The sequence below is a fragment of the Anopheles moucheti genome, chromosome 3, assembly GCF_943734755.1.
Source record: "Anopheles moucheti chromosome 3, idAnoMoucSN_F20_07, whole genome shotgun sequence".
NCBI lineage: Eukaryota > Metazoa > Arthropoda > Insecta > Diptera > Culicidae > Anopheles > Anopheles moucheti.
The window spans coordinates 91,506,046-91,524,634 of record NC_069141.1 but is presented as its reverse complement, the minus strand read 5'-3'; the positions used below and the strand labels follow the sequence as shown (position 1 = coordinate 91,524,634).

Genomic DNA, 18,589 nt, shown 5'->3' with positions numbered 1-18,589 from the left:
AGCGATGTGCACAGGAGCGATGTGTAAAAGTGACACCAACCAGAACCAGCCACCAAAGGCGAATCACGTAACTCTGTATTGTTAGAATGTTAAGAGTTTCAATGCCCGGCATTGCACGATTGAAGACTTAGCTTGGGAATTGTGTTGTAGAATAAAAGTAACCGTGCATCTATTACCGGTTAAGACGCAAAAACACAGACTGTCTGTGACTCTTTGTTCATTTACTCCTGCTGGATAGTCATATTTGTATACGAGAGGACACAGTCCAGTAGTGCCTTTCATACAGAGACCGGGCGAAGTGGTGGTGCATTTACTGACCGACTAAGCGAATTAGATAGTGCACTAGAAACAACAAGCAACAAGAGCGAGATTTAGACAAAGAGAAGAGAAGAGAAAGCAAACAACATTAAAATGCAATCGAATGCAATCAATATATGAAAGACTGCCGTGGCGCCTTACCGACAGCTGCGAGATGAGTGAGATGAGGAAAAAGAGCATTCACTTTATTACTAGTAGCCAGTTTTATAAAAATAAATATTAGCGAAATTAAACAAATGGTACTCTGCAATAGAGGAGGAAGGCACGGTTGGTTCAGCATGTGCACATTGGACGGGATCAATCATATGAAGTGCTGTGGAAATTGGAGAAATTGGCTCAAAACAATTTACTATTGAACAACACCGAACGAAGAGTGTCGGCAAAGGTCGAAACTAAACATATGCAGATAAAGAGAAAGATAATACCAGCGAACGAAGCATACCGGCCCAAGCTCTCTGTTCTACAGCGCAAGGCGCTACGCATATGTAAATGCGGCAACGATGTACATGTTTCGCGGGAGGGTGTTGGTCTGATGGTTTTATCACGTTATCGATGTTTTTTCTCCTCTCTCTCTATCCCTATCTCTCTCTTTCTCCAAGTGCTACTATTATTACTTGGTCATTTTTTCATAGTTGTTTCGTGGCTGTCCAAAATTGCAACCCAGATTTAGTGTGTAATTATGTATGCCCCACCCGGGTGTGTGTGGCTGCGATTTAATTGCGGGGAAAGCGGCACCCATCAGGCAGCAGTTTAATGGTGTGGTGTAATTTTGAGGCATTTTGCACAAATGGTTGGTATATTTATGAGGTCAGACGATGCGCTCGCGACTACCACCAGATAGCCAAGGAGTTGAGGAGAGAAGTTTTTAGGTTTTTGGCTAGTGATTGGATCGTTGGAGTTTTATAGGTTTCTAGGTACTGGTACTGGAATACGCTTGAAGTATTCCTTACCTATCTAAGTTAAGTGTTGATGTATTGACTTTAAGTCGCAAAACCTAAGATAATGATAACTCACTTTCTATCGATACGTCACCGTCTGATGCAAGAAAGGTTGAAAATGTCCGAGCTCATGCGTTCTATATCGTATAATTATGCTCTACAATTCTTCGAGGACTCTATAGCAAAATGTGTCTGTTTATCAGATAATTCTATTTTCTTTCAACCACAGACGCTAGTTCGAGTTTTAGTTGTTTAATGGATGTATCATCAATAAACCTCTTTATTTTATTTACTTAGAATAATGTTAATATCATAGATCCTGTGTTTATGACAGTAGAATCCTGTGCTAAACCAAGCTTTAGTGATAGTTACACATGGAGATTTTCCGAGTTTGGATACATATGCATGAATAATTACTAGACTTATGTGTAACACACGTTTCCAGAAGAAACGCTTTGGAAAATATGCGCCAAATTTGAAAATTTGCTGTCTTGTGTCATCGTGACATTTCATTCGAGGTACGTAGAAGCAGTCTCCAAAGCCAAGGTGAATAAAGTGAACACACAAATTACATACATTTTTCAGTTATATCAATATATATTATCAATATTCAGTTATATCATATATCAGTTATATCAGGGACCAATATTGGTCCGTAAATGCTTGACAAATAAATCATTTTCGCCATGTCACGAGTGTCTCTTCTTACATACTGCACGAAGTAAAGTAGTCCCTTATGTCATAAACAATTTTGTCAGGCTTCTTAATCCTGAATGACTAATATTAAGATTTGGAACATCATAATACGAACTTTATTTCATATACCACGATTTGGTTTTGCAGACAATCTCCACAATTGTTCCTGCTTCTGACGTCTCATTGTAAAACGTTAGCTAAAGTGTTGCTTGGGCCACTGTCAGACGTCTGACGGTTCGTACATTGTGTAAAGTTGTGCTGTGCAAACTAGCTGTCGCGAACATTAAAAGCCAGCAAAAAGCCAAGAGCTGTGGAAAAGGGCAGTTTGTCGCACGATTTACGCAGCGCTCAGGTCGTGGAAACGTTGTGTGTATGCAGTTGTTACATTTCTTGTGCTATGTCCTCGATTCGCGTTGCAATAATTGTCCAGTTTGTGTGACTTGAAATTGTAGCAAGCAAACAGCAAACTAGTGTCGAGACAGCGCTCAATAGAGTCGGGAACGAGTGTGGATTTGTGCATGTGTGTGCGAGCAGTAGGTGTATGCGTGTGTTTTTTTGTTAGTGCGTTGCTCTTCGTCCGGATGTCGTCGTCGTACGCCAGGAATGTGCGTTGATGTACACCGTCGCTTGAGTTCTATTGCGCTGGGAAGTAATTGTGGTGAAAAATCGTCGCCCTGCTCGCAGCATAACGTGCACAACGGTAGCAGCAGCACCGTACACAGTCAACAACTATTACCACTACAGCATCATCGGCTGCTAGGATTGCGTACCAAATTGTGGTGTTTGGTGCAGCGTTCGAAACCTCTAGCGACGCAGATACGTCGGGGAAGGTGTAAATTGGTGGAAAAAGCAACCAAGTGCATCGTTTTTCTCCGCCTCGTGCAGTTGTGTACGGAGCAAAGAGTGTGTGTAAGCGTGCGTTGTGTGTGTATCTCCCTTCATCCTTGATTTTGCGACGGAAGGAGCCTTCGCCGTGTAACCGTGATTGTGTGCGTGCTGTGTGTAGGAGCACGCAGTGTCTGTTGTATTGTTGGTGTTGTCTAGTGGTAAAGAGATTTTCCATCGGCACCTCTTCCACCATACGTTCCGTGCCCAAGTGTCCGTATGTGTGTGTGTAAGTGGGAAATCTGTCGTGTGTAAGCGCAGGTCGCAAGGCACGAAATAATAGCAAGAAAAGAGTAAAATAAACCGTCCAAACAGTAGCTAGAGTTGGTTGTGTGTAGTGCTAAAGGCCCACAATTTCCCAACCGTCACGTGAAAAAGTACCTTCGAAGTCCAAGATTCTAACTCAACATTTTAAATATGTCGCTCAAAATGCTCAACGGCAATAGCAATGATGAGAACCGGCGGAAACTGGCCGTTTCGTCGATGACGACGGCTGCCACCTTCCTGTTGGTGGTGTTGCTGGTCGCGATCCCGTGGACAACAGTGGCCGCAACCGAGAATGATCAGGTATTATTATTGCCCATTTTCCCGATTCCATTCCGTCTAAAACTGAACAACAACACCCAAGAACGACACACGGGGGTGAAGCTGGTGCTGTTTCAACTTCAAAACATCAGCGCCCGTCACAGTCCGAACGATAAATTGCAGAACTCCTAATGCGATCTCTCGCTTACGCGTATGCCAAAGCCCATCGCCTCATCGTTTGGAAAGTGTGTGGAACGAATCGGATTAAGCGAATGGTTCCCGGTTCGTGAAGGGAAAGAGCTGCGGTCGACTTTCAGACCCTGCAGATGATGATCCCGGTTTTGCTGTGTTTCTAAGTCTGGCTGTGTGCATCAGCCTCATCCGATGTTGTTTTATTTCCACGAATTCTTCCCGCCACGTCTCACCACAGACCCTTTTTAGATGTTGTCGCCCATCAAGCGTATCTCGTGTTGTGCGTGATGAGATGATGATGATCATTCGACGTTCTTCTCACTGCTCACACACCAAGTTTCCAACTTTATGATCAGTCCAACGATCCCTCTTAATTCCGCGACTTTCCCCCGCTCCATCCTCCCTCGAGCCGACAAGTTATTTGATGTACACATACACGCACACATACACCTGTCTCCACATAACTTTTTATGCTTACCAACCTCCATTCGTCCAACCTCAGCTCAGATGAAGTGAAATGAGACGAGTAGCGAACGAGCCATAAGCGTGAATGAGAAAGGGGAAAATTCAGCGACAAAAGGGCTCTCCCTTTTGGTGCGAGCGAGCTAGAACGGGATGTTGAGCGGTGAGCGAGAATGGTTGAGTCTACTATGGCTGGAATACGGACAGCACACTATCGATGGTGTGCCTGTAGTTGTGCTGGTGTTTTCCTTTTGCGTTTGGGAAGGTGTGGGCTGCTGAAACATATAAAAAAGAAGAAATGTTGAAGGGTGGGCGATTGGGGTGGTGGAGCACTACACCAGGTCTGCGTGCAATCGAAAGAGAGCGAGATTTTTGTAATGCGTACATGGTGCGTGTGCATGCGACCACAGGAGAACACGCATCGTTTGTTGTGCATGAGTCGATAGGCCCGTGTGCGTGTGTGTGTGTTGGTGGGATGTTGTGTATTTATATTGATTTTATGGTCTCCCTGTAGTTGCTTCCACCGCGCGGATATCTTTGCGACATTCTACATGGGCCAATAAAGGGAGTCCCGCCGAAAAGAAGCTCTCGCGTACAGTTGTTTGGTAGACAAATGAAAAGAAAGGTCCCCAGGAGAAATGGGTAGGATTTTCATTTCCTTTTCATAGCGTACCGGAAAAAGAGAGAGAGAAAGAAGAGAGAACCAGAACAGATCTGTTCTTCGAAGTGTGTTTCTCTACTCCACGGAAAGGAAACAGAAGGAGCTGGAAAAGCGTGCAAGAAGAAAGATAAAAAGATCCAAGATCCAGCACTGCTGAGCTTGGACGGAATGTATGAATGAACCGCGTACGTGTGATACGCGTACGGCTGTGGTGAAGGGTGTATTGGTGAAATCTGTCGTCTCAGGGAACTACCGTGGGAGTGGGTCTGTGGGTTTGGCACGATCGGCAACCGCAAACGATGGCCGCAGTGCATAATCAAGAATACAACGGCTCAGAGTCCACGGCAGCTCCTCCGTCTCGTAGCAACAACAGAGGACACGCAATAGAGTAGTAGTCGCGCGAGCAAGCCAGCAAACACCGCAGCAGAACACAGGAATGTGGAGGAGTGTGACCAACATTCCACCAGATGGCGCTCCCGGCGTGGTTGCCACACGCACGTGTGTGCTGCTGCTGGGTTGGAGTGTTTTGGATTTTGGCAAATTTACTTTTTGCCTGATATTGAGGAGTTATGGCGGGTGTTGATGGTGGGTGGGTTAAGGACCGACCGGATGCATGACGGATTGGCCGGGCCCGTACACCACACAACATTAGGGGCCCTTTTTCTTTCCCAAGTGCAATACACCTCCGCGCGAAAACATGTTTTTGAGTGGTGAGAAAATGGCACCAGCGCTATTTGTTGGTGGACTTTGTACGCCCGAGAGAAGGGATACGATGATGGACTGACTGTGGACGTGTTTGATCAAGGACGATCAGCATCGCACCACCATTCGGTACAATGACGGATACACTATGCTAATGAGCATACGCTGCTTATGTATTCGTATAATACACGAGTTTTCGTAAAAGACCGGTCTTTTATGACGATTTGCCAGCAGCATGTCTTCAACTATTCGATTTTTAAATGTGACTCATTTCTATGTCCAGGAAATTGGTGTTTACTCTCCGGAATGGAGGAACTGCCTTGGGTATAATAGAGCTCGTGGACATCCCCCCACAGTTCGATTCGATTTTCAAGATGGTAAAATTTGGCTACCATTCGTGCCATCAGCGTTTTGTGGATCAATCGATTCCGCATACAGATGAGCGCAAAATGATCAGAAATTTTTCATAACGTGATTGCTCCACAGTGTCCCCCACAACGAATGGTTTCGTTTCCAATCGATGTTCGATGAAGGCAGACGAATTCCTTATCTTTATCCTGTAAGCAGAACATTGAAGGATTTGCTGGAATGTCTGTCGTTGTGTCGTTGGGCTATTCCTCTCGAATATCCTTCTCGGTGGAATGTACAGAGTTGGGTACATTATTTGCATTTAATTTCGATGTGTTTCGGAGTCGCTTAACTTACCAATTTAGTTTCACTTCAACTCTTTAATGTTGTTAAGCAATTGGGGGGTGTAAATCGTTCTCATAGTAGTTACTTAATTTTCTTCTCTTACCTTTGGGAAATGGGGTCTTTTTTTGTTTCTGCGCATCATTTTTTAAGCAGGATATGAAAAAAAAAACACCCGGTGGCGTTTGGCCATTGAAGTAAGAAGGGCTCCCGAGTCCCCCGTGATGGGGTAGTTACTGCTCCTCCTCCTCCTACACAGTAGGAATGGTTTTGGTGCCAGGTGTTACAACATCGCTACCGCACCAACACCCGGGGGCAGATTTGATGCAGTATTGGAACGGAAAGTTGTTGACGAAAGAAAATCAGCCTACCCTTACAGCAGCGCCACTCCATCCAGACCGGTTCGATGACTGAAGGGGGAGGGTTGGCCAGAGCTTTGTCAATTTTCGTGGGCGGCTGGAGCTTTTTTTCTTCACTCAGTCCCTCGCTTGTGGCGTTGACTCGATATCGTCTTCCACCGCCCTCGTTTTTGGGGCCAAGCTTCCTTTTTTTCGCAGCTCTGCGGACATCCTCCGTTCGGCAGACGTAAACATTGTGGATCGTCAGTGTCGAAAGGCGCGAGCGGTGCACGAGCGCCTTGATTGCGACGAACTTGATGTTGTCGGAGCGCTTTACCTTTGCTCTTTTACGGTGCTTCCTTCGCATTGGAAACAGGCTAGAGTATGTGTGTGAGAGGGTCTAATGGTCCATTCCCCCATCGTCCACAAAGGCGTGGAGCTGATATGCAGCCTGGTGCCGGGTTGGTGGCAATCATGATGAGCCACATATACCTGAGAGTGGAAAGTATACAAGCACACCTGTAGCAATCACCCACGCGCCCATAGACACGCCATATTGCTTTGATTGGTGGAAGTTGAGGCGAGATGCGAAGCCTCAGAAGGTATTGGAAGATTCAAGATTCGGGTTTCGTTTTGGTCTTTGATCATGATGCGACGGCTGGTAGCGATTTAAGACCTTGAATTTCTTGCTTATTCTTTCTATGCGCACACATTTTTTGTTTCCCCGTAGGTGGAAGTTTCTTCAGCTGGAGATTCTAAAGAATGGACATCAAAAAGGATAGACGGGGATTCAAATTTTCGCATTCGTTTTGGCGCTCGGTGCAAAAGTTTTAAAGCGAAGAAAATATTGAATTTAATCCTGCACTGCTCAGGAGGATACACGGGAAAGGAGAGGATAGTGGGGTGAAGGAAAAGGAAGTAGATACAGGGACAGGAAAGCTATCGGGCGGCCTAAGGCGAACTGTTTATAAGCGAAGCGTTTGTTAGATGGAAGATGAAAGATCGTGCTGGAATTAAATATCCGGTTCGTGGTCCTTGGTCGGTGCCCAACTCGGTTCGGTTGTCCAATCTACCGCTTACTTCGAACGTTATGCGAACGTGGGGCGGTTCTTGGGCCACCAACGGAAGCGAAGAGTGTCTTGTGTTTTGGTGTGTCTTCCGCCCGATAACGACCAAGACGATGCTTGAACGAGCACAAACGTTCCTTCAGCAAATGATGTCTTTCTGCTGAGGCGGGTACCGTCTTGGAGTGGTTGTTGTCGGTACGAACGACTTCGTAGAACGTAGTGAAACCTTGGGGCTTGGAAATTTCCTGCCATGGTCGTACGATTCCCGCAATGCCTCGCATATCGATCTGCTAAACGACCCTCGAACCAATGACTACTACCGTGCGGCCCCGGGTCCCGGGTGCTAATTGATAAATTGCAAGCTTCTCGAGAAATCCGGAATGCATGGGAGGCCCTTGTAAGAGTCTCTAGGCGGGCCCTGCAACAGCTGATTTATGTGAATGTCAAAGTTGCAAAACGGTAGACCACCAGCCATGATGGTTGCGCGAGACACGACAGCTATGTTGGTACGGCTTCGAATTGCATCCATCATCATGTGCCACTGGAGGGACGAGATCGATTGTAAACCTCTTTCCTGACTCGCTGATGAGATATCCTGCCAATCACACATCATGCAACTGGAATGTGATGTTGATTATGCGGGTGCTCGCTCCCCAACCATCACTCGCTCTATTCTTATCACGCCTGGCTAATCGAGTACGATTTTTAATTTGTATCGGCAATTCAAAATTAGTGGAATCCTTCTCCCCTATCGCATAATCTCATCTGCAAACCATTCAGCAATCAAGCAGAACAGCAAACAGTTATGGATTTCTTTGCGATTACGGTCTCGCAATCATCATCAACGGTGGTTATCTTATCGCTCACCGCTCTGTTTATATGTTTGTATTAAATTTTTATACTAGGAAGTTTATTCGCACTTGATTCTCGTTTTCTCGGCACATGTTAACGCACCAAACATGTCTTATCAGCTTAAAAGCGCATACAGTTTTGTGTGCGACGGTTTTTACTGAATGTTATTTTAGAAATTTCATCATCCAAAAAACCCACAACGTTGCTTACATAGTGATGCATACATGAGAATTGATAGTTTGTTTTGTTTGGTTCCTCATTTCGTCGTAATCAAATGCAAAACATGTCCTTGAGGGTGGTGAATAATGCCAAGTTTTTAGATGCATTACGAATTGTGCAGAACAGTAAACAGTACACTAGCTGTAACTCATGATCCCAGTTTAAAGATTCCTTTCTAATGTATTTGTCGAGAACATTGTAAATATCTTCCATTAAATAAATACATTTATTCCAGTCTCTATATTGGTCTCGTAATTTAGAATGAAAAATTCATCTGCGTAATCAAATTTAGCTGAATGCGTGAGTGCGTGCGTAAGACAGCACAAACAGTTATTGTTATTGCGTTCTGTCTAACGGCCTAGCACGTTCGGTCGATTTAAAATCCCGCATTTACAAGAAGAAAAAAAAACGAACACATCTCCCCAAAAATTCTACGCGATCGAAAAAATGGAAAAGGGACCGACAAATACACGAAACACGGGATCGGAATGTTTAGGATTTGGTACAGGATTTAAGGTAAACATCTGTGGTTGATGGACTACCGAACTGGGAAATTCGCCGCCGGGCAAACCTATCCTCCTGTATCGTCCCGCTGAGCTCTCTCGGTCAGATCAAGACGAATGAATTGATGTGGCCAAGTTTTGGGATTCCTTCTCGTCCACGTCGCATATCGCGCCATATTTATCGCACGAACACACACAATGGCTAGTGCTGAGTAAATTCACAACTTGTGACGTTTGTTCTCAAGCGGTGAATTTGTTTCGTATATGACGATTGGAATTAGTGATCACGTAATAAGATTGTTCAACACGCCGCTGCTAGCAACACTTGAACAAGCTTCTCGATGGGATGTGTTATTTAGTTTGCGTAATACCCTTTGCATCTTGGCAGGAATTATAAGTACTGATGTTTGTAAGATAAAAAGATCTTAGCTTGATGTTTTGTTCCCTCTACGATCGTAAGATGTCGTCTGTTCAAATCAAGTACCGATTTGCTGTAACTGTAACTATTAAACACTGCAATTCATTACTAATGCTGCGTACCGTAGGCACTATATCACTGCTTTATAACGCATATATGGTGATGGTTGGCCAAAGACAGTGGAGGCATTTTTAAGATTTTAAAATTCTTTGAAATAATTGTGATGAAGCATCGTACAGACACAGCTGGGAAGTCCTAGCTATAACACGCGATGAAAGAAGAGGGGGAACTGTTGCAAACACAATGCTGTCCCTTTGTTTACTGTGCTATTTGTCTTTATGATTGCGTGCTCTGGTTTGTGTTGGACTTGGATGAGAAAATAACGATTCTGTGGCATCATCACCATCACCATCATCATCATCCATCTGTCGTAAATTTTGCTTCATTTTTAGTGGCGGTCTAATATATGTCCTTTTTCTTCGTCTTTATTCGTCGTGCAGTGCACTCAATTTATTCGCTACATGAACGTCCGACAATAGGCATTGCTGGACGCAACTACCGAATTGTGTGCAATTCGCAATGTCCGGACAGAAGAAGAACACCGAGAGCGCGGTGAATAATGTGTTTGTGTTGGTCATATTTTGTAATCCCTCTTCTCGTGTCTGTCTCCTAGCTCCTCCACAAACTCCACCATCTCGGTCTTGGCACAGCGCGCACACGCGACCATAACCGCAAACATAAAGTGAACTAAATCCAGAATCCTAGAATGGACTCGAAACTTCAAAATGCATCCATCCAATTCGAATCGAGCAAATGCGCTCTGCTGCCGTCTGCCTGCCACGGACTTGGCTGGACGTTTTGTGTGTGTCCGGCACATTAGATGTATCTGTCATGCGGCCCGATCGTCATACCTCGTGAATTGGAGCAAAATCGTGAAAACAATAGTTTAAACTACGGATGGTAATGATGATGGTGGTGCGGCTAGTGGTATGTTTGCAAGGAGATGACATCGATGCGAGATGTGGTCAGATTTTTGCACTTCTGCCCATAGCACTTTCCTGTTCCGCCGAGTTCTCTGCTTGCACATAATTTTCACAGCGGGAAAGCGCACTGAGTCGTTTGGTCAATATAGCTCAATATATGCTTCAATATATAGAGAATACTTTATATTGATATGTTTGGAAGTATTATATGTTTTTTTTCAGTTGACACTTTTATGAATATTATTGAGCGATTCAAAATATTCAAGTTTGCAATAGTCTGAACCGACCTATATAACCAACTTGGGCGATAGATGCTGGTTTAGCTGGTTTGCTGGTTACCTACCTTATTAATATAATTAACATTCTTTCCAACATAAATATAATAAATGCCATCAGCACACGCAAACCAGATTTTGCACTGTAGTAGAGTAAACAAAATGAAGCCTTCATTTCGACGTTAAATTATTCATGATACTAAATGCAGAACCTCAGTTGCTCTCTCTCAGTTTACAACCACCATTTGCGGCATACAACTCCACCGCAGATACACTTACGCCAACTAGAAAGATGCTACAGTTAATTCATGTTGATCGATTCGTCCAGCATTCCACATATTAAACATGTTCCAAATATAATGTTCCAATATGACACAAAATGTTGTACTATATAAGCGGAAGCACCGTTTGAAATAGTTGAGTATATCAGAGGGAACAAATTGTTTTGTTGTCTATTTCGCCATTGATTACCCTTTTAAACGAGCTTTTCTTCATATGAATCGTATCGGCATATTAGACGGGTTACTTTTTTATTTTCTTTGAAAGATCGTTAACTGATCCGATTATCGCAATGATAGAGGTCCCTCAAGTCAGTGTCCTCGCCTCCCATGAGGAACCAATGATCTTCCCAATGGAAAGACAACCATAAGTAAAGTAACGAACCAACGCTTTGGAAGAAGCTAATGGTAGGGACAAATACAATAATCTTCGTCCCAATCTATCTAAAGCCTCCAGCATTCACTGTGGATGCGCTTTGTGACACTCCAACTCTGCACGGCAAGTACTCGTTCGTAAAGGAGCAGGCGGCTCCTTCGCATTGCTGCTTGCTCCCTACAGTTATCAGTGCTTGCCATCAAGGCCAGAGCAGTACATTATGCTGGCTTATTTATTTCTCATGTTTTTTAATGTCAAATTTCCATTCTGGTTGTTTTGCTCGTTATCGTCTCGAACTCGCGGACATTTTGCTCTATCGTTTCTTATGCGGTTTCTTGTTTTTTTTTGCGGATCTGAAGATACGAAGCAATGATGAGCCATTTTCAATATACTTCTTTTAGGTTTAGGCTAGGTTTTACACTAAAATAGCTTCAAGTTCATTCAGTTTTTGTAGGTATATGCACATAAGAGATATTGAGGTTCGCAACCAATGAATATGCTTGTATTACCCGATCCGTCTTTCTATCAAGTCTAGCAGAAATTTCACAAAGTTTTGGATTCTTTTTCGTTCACATCCTGGGAAAGCTTGTGACATACAGAAACGTCAAATATCGCTGTCGAAAAGCTTTGGGCTTTAAAGCTTCCCGCTAGTATCCGCATGTAGCTTGATGAAAATAAAGTGAGATGAGATGGGTGTGTGAGATGTGTCAGTAAGCTGGCGCCGCCTTATCATCTTCCAATGTTGGAGGCTGTGGAGCATGCTATGGAGCTTTTCTCGGAGATAGGATGTTTATTTTGTAAAGAGAGTAAACTGATTCTCGATTCACGGCGAGAATTCTCGCGCGCATGTACATCCTTCGGCACGGTTGTTTATTTGATGGGCACAAACCCAGTGTTCAGGACGACGTGAGCCTCGATAGGTTGCAAGGAAAACACCCAGTCCCTAAGGGATGATACATGGAGAGCAGCAGCACGTCTAGCTGCAAGGGTAGGGTGTGTTGTTTTTTTGCCTTCTTGTGAAGCAGAAGAGAGACAGTGTTATCCCCGTCACCATGGGAGACAAACAGCAATAGAGAGAATCGACTACGAATTACAAAATGTACGGGTGAGTATGAGATGCTCGAAGACTAGAATTGGCGTATTGTGAGCAAATTAAATCTAGAACAAACAAGCATCGAGTATAATGTTCTCGAAAGCTTCCCATCCTACCCATCACGAGCGAAGCGCCATGCTTTTATGAGATTTCCTTTAGGAGAGGGTGTGCTCTTGTATCTCGACTACTCTCGTGTCGGTTTTTGGGGATGGCTACTGCTACCTTTCCCCATCAGCCATGCGACTTGATGTTTTTGAGCGAAGCTTCTGTGCGGAGTTCCGTAGTTGACTGATCCGATAGCCTGATGACTACCGCAGTGCATTTATTTCGTGTCATTCGTACCAGTGTAGCAGTGTGTATTTATTCTTCCAGTGCTGTCCTTAGAGGACCTGCCTTTTATTTAGGTACTAATTGGACGAAACTTGAATTATAATTCAATGTTGCTTTTGCCCGTTTGCCAGAGGCTAGCCCCGCACTGCAAGTTCCAGCAGGAGTGTTAGCGAATGTAGGTGTCTGTGAGTGGCAGTTTATCCTTCCGGGAAGGCAGTGTAAAATGGGCTTGAAAAAGGACAAAGAAAAAGACACACCGTAAAGCCCTTAAGGTCGTAACGGAAAGGAGCGGTCTTCAAGTTGGTTTTATTTATGCACTTTGCATGACATTTGTTTCGCCTCTGTCCCATATCCATCGCCTACTTCAGTGGAATGTATTTGTGTGCAGTGTAACCCTCTTCCTGTGCGCAACGTGGCGGGCGTCGTACTATAGGGTTTTGTCTGCCCTGTATGCTTTTGTGCCACAGCTTGCACAGCATGAAAGCATGTACGAATGGGTACGCATTTGCCGGAGGTCATGGAAAAAGTTTACTTGCAATGTTCCCTGGTATGTTGGAAGAGAAATTCGGTATACATTTAACAGCCAGTCCGACCCTTTCCATAGACTTCCTGCCTGTATGCGTGTGTCCGAATTATTTACCAAAGGTTAATTGCAGGGTCGGTGGGAATGCTTGCAAACTGCAAATCTTTGCGCAGTCGAAAGGAAGGAACATTTCCTAGAATGTGCGAGGCTGGCGACATATATTGCAAAAAAAAACACACGCACACACACACAATATAAGCATTTTTTGACCTACGACTGCAGGTTTGAATGTGGATAAGCCCTTTCCACAACGTGGCAAGCTGTTAGACATTACCTAAAATATATTTAGTTTGGCCGCGCTAAGCATCGCTTATACAATTCCGCATGTATATAAAAGAAAGGTGTGGTGTGTTGATAATTTAATTAGGATCCCTTTCGGCCTTTCGGTCTTTCGGTCTTTCGGCTCTCGAAGCCCTTAGCTAACGATGCTGATGACGCGCGAGTGTGTGTTTCTGTGTGACCATGCCCGTTCACGATGGTTTTCCATTTTCCCTGCACGGTCCTATTGCTGCTGCAGGAAGGATGACGGCGGAAGAAATGAAAGCTGCTCTCTTAATTCACAACAAGCTAAAAGCAACTCTCTTCCTTTCTGTCTTGTGTGACTTTTAGCAGGAGCCGCGTTATCAGAGTTATGCAATTTACCGTAACCGAAGTAACGCACCGAAAATCGATAATAATGTTTACGGGATCTTTTTATGACTAGTAGAAAGAGTGAGCAAAAGTGAGTTTAAGCAGGAAGGTGGCATTGTGATTGAAATATCCAAGTTGAGACGATGGTTATACCTTCGTTTATCGTTTTGGGAATGAAGAGAGAGTGAGAATTTGTGTGCGGAAGCAGGAAACAAGTAAGAAAGCAGATTTGGGGAAAGGGAGGAAAGGGATATACACGATAAACTAGGACACACCGACCAAAGACGTCATCATCATCCATAGGTAGCCCCGAGGGAACGATATCTCACCTTCACCCGAAACCGATCCGTCTAACCGAGCTATAAACGAGGCGAGGAAATTGAGTTTGAAGTTGACGTTGGAAACTTAGTTTAGAAACGATTTTTTTTGTTCACTATCCCCGTTATTGCAGGACAACTAATCTACTTTCTTCTTTGTTTTCTTCCAATTGCAGAATTCTAACAATCGAAACTTAAATCTCGACAGTAGTTCGTCCTTCGGTGCGGCACCATCGAACCAAAATGATATCTACATTGACGATGAAGGTCTGGAAGGTTCTGGAAGCCGCGGTGAAGTAAGAATATCAGAAAGCGACAGCTAAGTTGTGTCGTGTGGACATTGTATTGAATATACAACTTCTGCCCTCTATTTTCAGGTGCGTGACGATTTAGAGAAAGAGGACGACGAATCTTCTGGCTCCGGTTTCGGAGACGATGACGAAGATTCCACCTCGAGTCGATCGTCGCTATCGTCTTCGTCGTCGTCGGGCGGCAATCTAAACGTACTGCGTGGTGGCAGCGATAACCTGCCAGGTTCAGGTGATCATGATGATAATGATCTCTACACAGACACCAACCTATCCAACGTTGATCCATCGACCACCGACGACGAAGATAGTCAGTTTTGTTTTGCATGGCTTTATTTCTATTATAAGTTATCCCCAAACTATGTCCCCTTACATATAACACATATTGATCACTGCACTTGTGAACGTCCTTCGTTGCAGTGGAGTGGACCGTTTGTGTGTATTGCAACGGTCCCTTACCTGCTGTGTACGATACACGGGAATACATGTACAGTGATAATATTTGGTACATATTTAAAGCGTAGAGATCAAGTAGGGAAAAAACAAACATTATCAAACTCCTCCAAAGTAGAGCGAAACAAAGCCTTACACCATAGGCGAAAGATCACTGTGGAACATACAAAACATAAAACAATCGAATGTGCAAATACCATTATTATACACTCTCGAAATAAGTTGTCTTCGTTGCGGGATTGTTTTCTCAATATGTGAAAACAGGCATATCCTGTAGGGATTATTTTCTTTTTATTATAACCTTGATTAATGCCTCCTCTCCTTGAGCACCCTTACTGACTATTTACCGTCTGTCTTTTCTGATTGACATTTTTATGGTCTGGTTTCTGTCTACTTGTAAAAAATCGTTGTTTGTTCGTTTTGTTAAACCCAACCGAGTTTTTCTTTCTTTTCGTTCAACATTTAACATCGTTCTAACTGTTCTGCATGAATTATCGTTTACTTATCTGCTCTGTATTGCTACCATGTTTTTTTATTCTTAAAGTTTCTAAGATATCTCCTTCATCTAATGCACTTTTGATGCAGCATGATGAAATTGTTCTCACCATGTTTCACGTATTTAATTTCAGCATTTTCATTATCTATTTCTTCTAGATTACTAAGAGCTTTATGTGTTATAACCACATTCAGAAATAACTCATTTCATATCCACAACTCTCAATGTCATGGAATGTTATTTTTTACGACCTTCATCTCATGATCACCCACATGTTCTCATGTGCCTCGTTCATTTGCTCATAACGTCCATCGCGCTCCCAAAATCGCCTTTCGGGTGATAAAGGGAGCAGAAGCATACCATTCGGTAACTGTGTTTATGTTTTTGTTTTACAGTTTGTTTCACTCCTTCATATTGATGTTCCGGTGCGCTTACAGGGCATTGCCAGGAAAGAGCACGTTTGGTTTGAGTTTGAGTTTGTTTTTTAAATAATTCCGTTCAAGCTAGCTATTTAAAAGTTATTGAAGTGTAGTGTGTTTTTGACATTTTGTTCCTTCTCGTAATAATTTTATATTTTTCGTGTACCTTTTATGTAATGAATGTACCTTTTTTCATCCGATTCCATGCAACAACAGTGCCCATTGGCAAGGAGAAAAAACCGACAATCCTTTCGTCGCCACCTATTTCCTCGTCATCTGGTGGAGTTTACTCACGTGGTGGAGATATCATTGAAACGGGGGAGAACGACCTCGATCTTGCAGGACTGCCCCGGCATCACATAACGCCAACAGAAGGCAGCAACAACCATCACGATAACACTCAGTACGGTGCGGGCAGCGGCGTTTTGATAATGAATGCCAAGAACGATGACCGAACGGCCAGCTTCTTTGCACAGCCTGGCATATTGGCAGGTAAGTTTCAAGAGCGTACAGCAGTATGGTTTTATTTAGTGGTTAAAGGTGCAGTACTAAGATTAAAAAAATATCCATTCCATTCTGTTTTACCCTCAGCTGTGATCGGAGGGGCTGTCGTTGGTTTGCTATGTGCAATACTGGTGGTAATGTTTATCGTATATCGGATGAGAAAAAAGGACGAAGGTTCGTATGCACTGGATGAACCGAAGCGATCGCCGACAGCCAACACCTACGCCAAGAACGCGAACAACAGGGAATTCTACGCCTGAGATTACTCGATAGACTCGAGTGACGGTGATTTTTAAAAATAAACAGCTACCTTTTCTCTAACGCAGCAACATCCACATAGCAAAAAACACTGTGCATGCCAATGGTTTATGCGTACAGTGGAGACGTAGCAGAAGAAGAGGCAGACTTAAAAATCGCCGAACAGCGCGAGAAAACAAACATACACCTAGAATTAGGGAGAAAGGACAGAGCGAAGCGAACGAAAATAAGACGCCGAGAAGCAGAAGCCTACGCGATGCCGCAGGACGACGTGTACGGTCCTATATGTAGCAAGCTCACTGAAGCTTCTAAATAGAGGTGGTGTATCGCAGTGCATCGCATACGGAAGGATCTCTGTGAACACAACCGTAGCATACGAGGGAAACAAGCAAAAGGGATTGATTGATGAATGTAATGCATATAGGCGTGTACGCACAAACCTACATGCACTACTCTAGGAATTCAGTTAATTTTCGGTAACCGGGTCCACCCACCATGCAATGGAATCTTGTGATGGGTGGGTGTGTTATTCGTACTAAGATATGATTTCATTACGGGGAGCTTTTCGATCAAGTTGTCGGTGGAGTGGTTGATCCATTCTGTTAGTCTAGTTCCGTTGCAATTTCCCAGTTTTCTGTAGGTTTGTGCGTTATGAGCGCGAGCATCGGGGCTTATGGAAATTTCATTTTAAAAAATTGACCTAAGTTTTAATATGTTGGGCGTGTTAAACTGAAAATAAGTCTCTCGAATCGTTGAACGTAGATATTATTGGGGCGGGAGAGGTTGTGTATTGTGTTGTATGTTCAAGTGCGGGACCATTATTGTCCTAGATTGAGCAATCTTACGCAAAGGTATCTATTTCTGGCAAGCACCTATAATGATTAGTGGCAGCTTTTATGGCAAACTATTAACCTACGTTACAGGCATTGTATGATGGTTTAGGTTAAACATCTCTATCTTTTGTTGAATAAACAATGCTATGGTTTGTTTTTCTCTCCCTCACGACAGAGATAGGATCAGCTGTCCTCCTTTTCAATCCAAAATTAGTTTGCCATTTCTAAACGTGCGTACGAATAGCGTGTAACCTAAAATGGGACACTGGGGAATCGTTCGATAAATATATAATCGAAATTTCGGATAACACAAACCTGAAAATTATATAATTCATATATATATATATATATATATATATATATATATATATATATATATATATATATACATATATATATATATATATATATATATATATATATATATATATATATATATATATATATATATATATATATATATATATATATATATATATATATATATATATATATATATATATATATATATATATATATATAGATATGCAGAAGCATGGTTCGAATGGCGCTGAAAAACAAAAAAACACATGAATCAGAAGCAAGTTTGAAGGCTAAGAACGCTGTAGATTGTAAGAAAAGGATAGATGTTACATATTTATAAAAAATAATAAGTGCAACAGATGATGATGGAGTGAAGGTAGGAGAACAGAATACCGTTGCCACCGAATTGGTTGTCGGCACAATGGTTAGATTAGCAAATCAAATCCTGCGGTCATATGCGGCTAACGGAGGAAAGAAGCGCGCACCACATAAGCTTTCTCGTAACTACGTATCCCATTGGTGTGTGTGTGTGCGCGCGGACCCGTCTTGATAAGGATAATTAATTGAACTTCTCTTGGTGTGTCTCACTGTGCATATGTATGTTGAAGACGAAAAGAGCATGGAGAAGGGAAATAGTGGTAGAATGGGCGGGCTAATACTGCAAAACAACAGTAAAACCGAGGT

General features: G+C 43.1%; 1 protein-coding gene across 2 annotated transcripts; it reads left to right on the top strand.

Moving 5' to 3' along the window:
* Window positions 1-2,244: 2,244 nt before the first annotated feature.
* On the top strand, window positions 2,245-17,914 carry LOC128301427 (syndecan). 2 transcript variants are annotated; one of them, XM_053037899.1, is made up of 5 exons: window positions 2,245-3,404; window positions 14,508-14,627; window positions 14,709-14,871; window positions 16,224-16,499; window positions 16,599-17,914. In XM_053037899.1, the coding sequence occupies exons 1-5, from the start codon at window positions 3,255-3,257 to the stop codon at window positions 16,769-16,771; spliced, it is 882 nt and encodes a 293-aa protein (XP_052893859.1). In that variant the 5' UTR covers window positions 2,245-3,254; the 3' UTR covers window positions 16,772-17,914. The 2 variants fall into 2 exon arrangements, with proteins under 2 accessions (XP_052893859.1, XP_052893858.1); XM_053037898.1 differs by having other exon boundaries at window positions 14,709-14,949.
* The last annotated feature ends 675 nt before the right edge of the window (window positions 17,915-18,589 follow it).

Excerpts from the sequence above, each read along its gene's own strand:
- LOC128301427 (XM_053037898.1), top strand. The coding sequence starts at position 3,255 with ATGTCGCTCAAAATGCTCAACGGCAATAGCAATGATGAGAACCGGCGG. Across the intron at positions 14,628-14,708 it reads GTTCTGGAAGCCGCGGTGAA|GTGCGTGACGATTTAGAGAA; the intron begins GTAAGAATATCA and ends CTCTATTTTCAG. Across the intron at positions 14,950-16,223 it reads GACCACCGACGACGAAGATA|TGCCCATTGGCAAGGAGAAA; the intron begins GTCAGTTTTGTT and ends ATGCAACAACAG.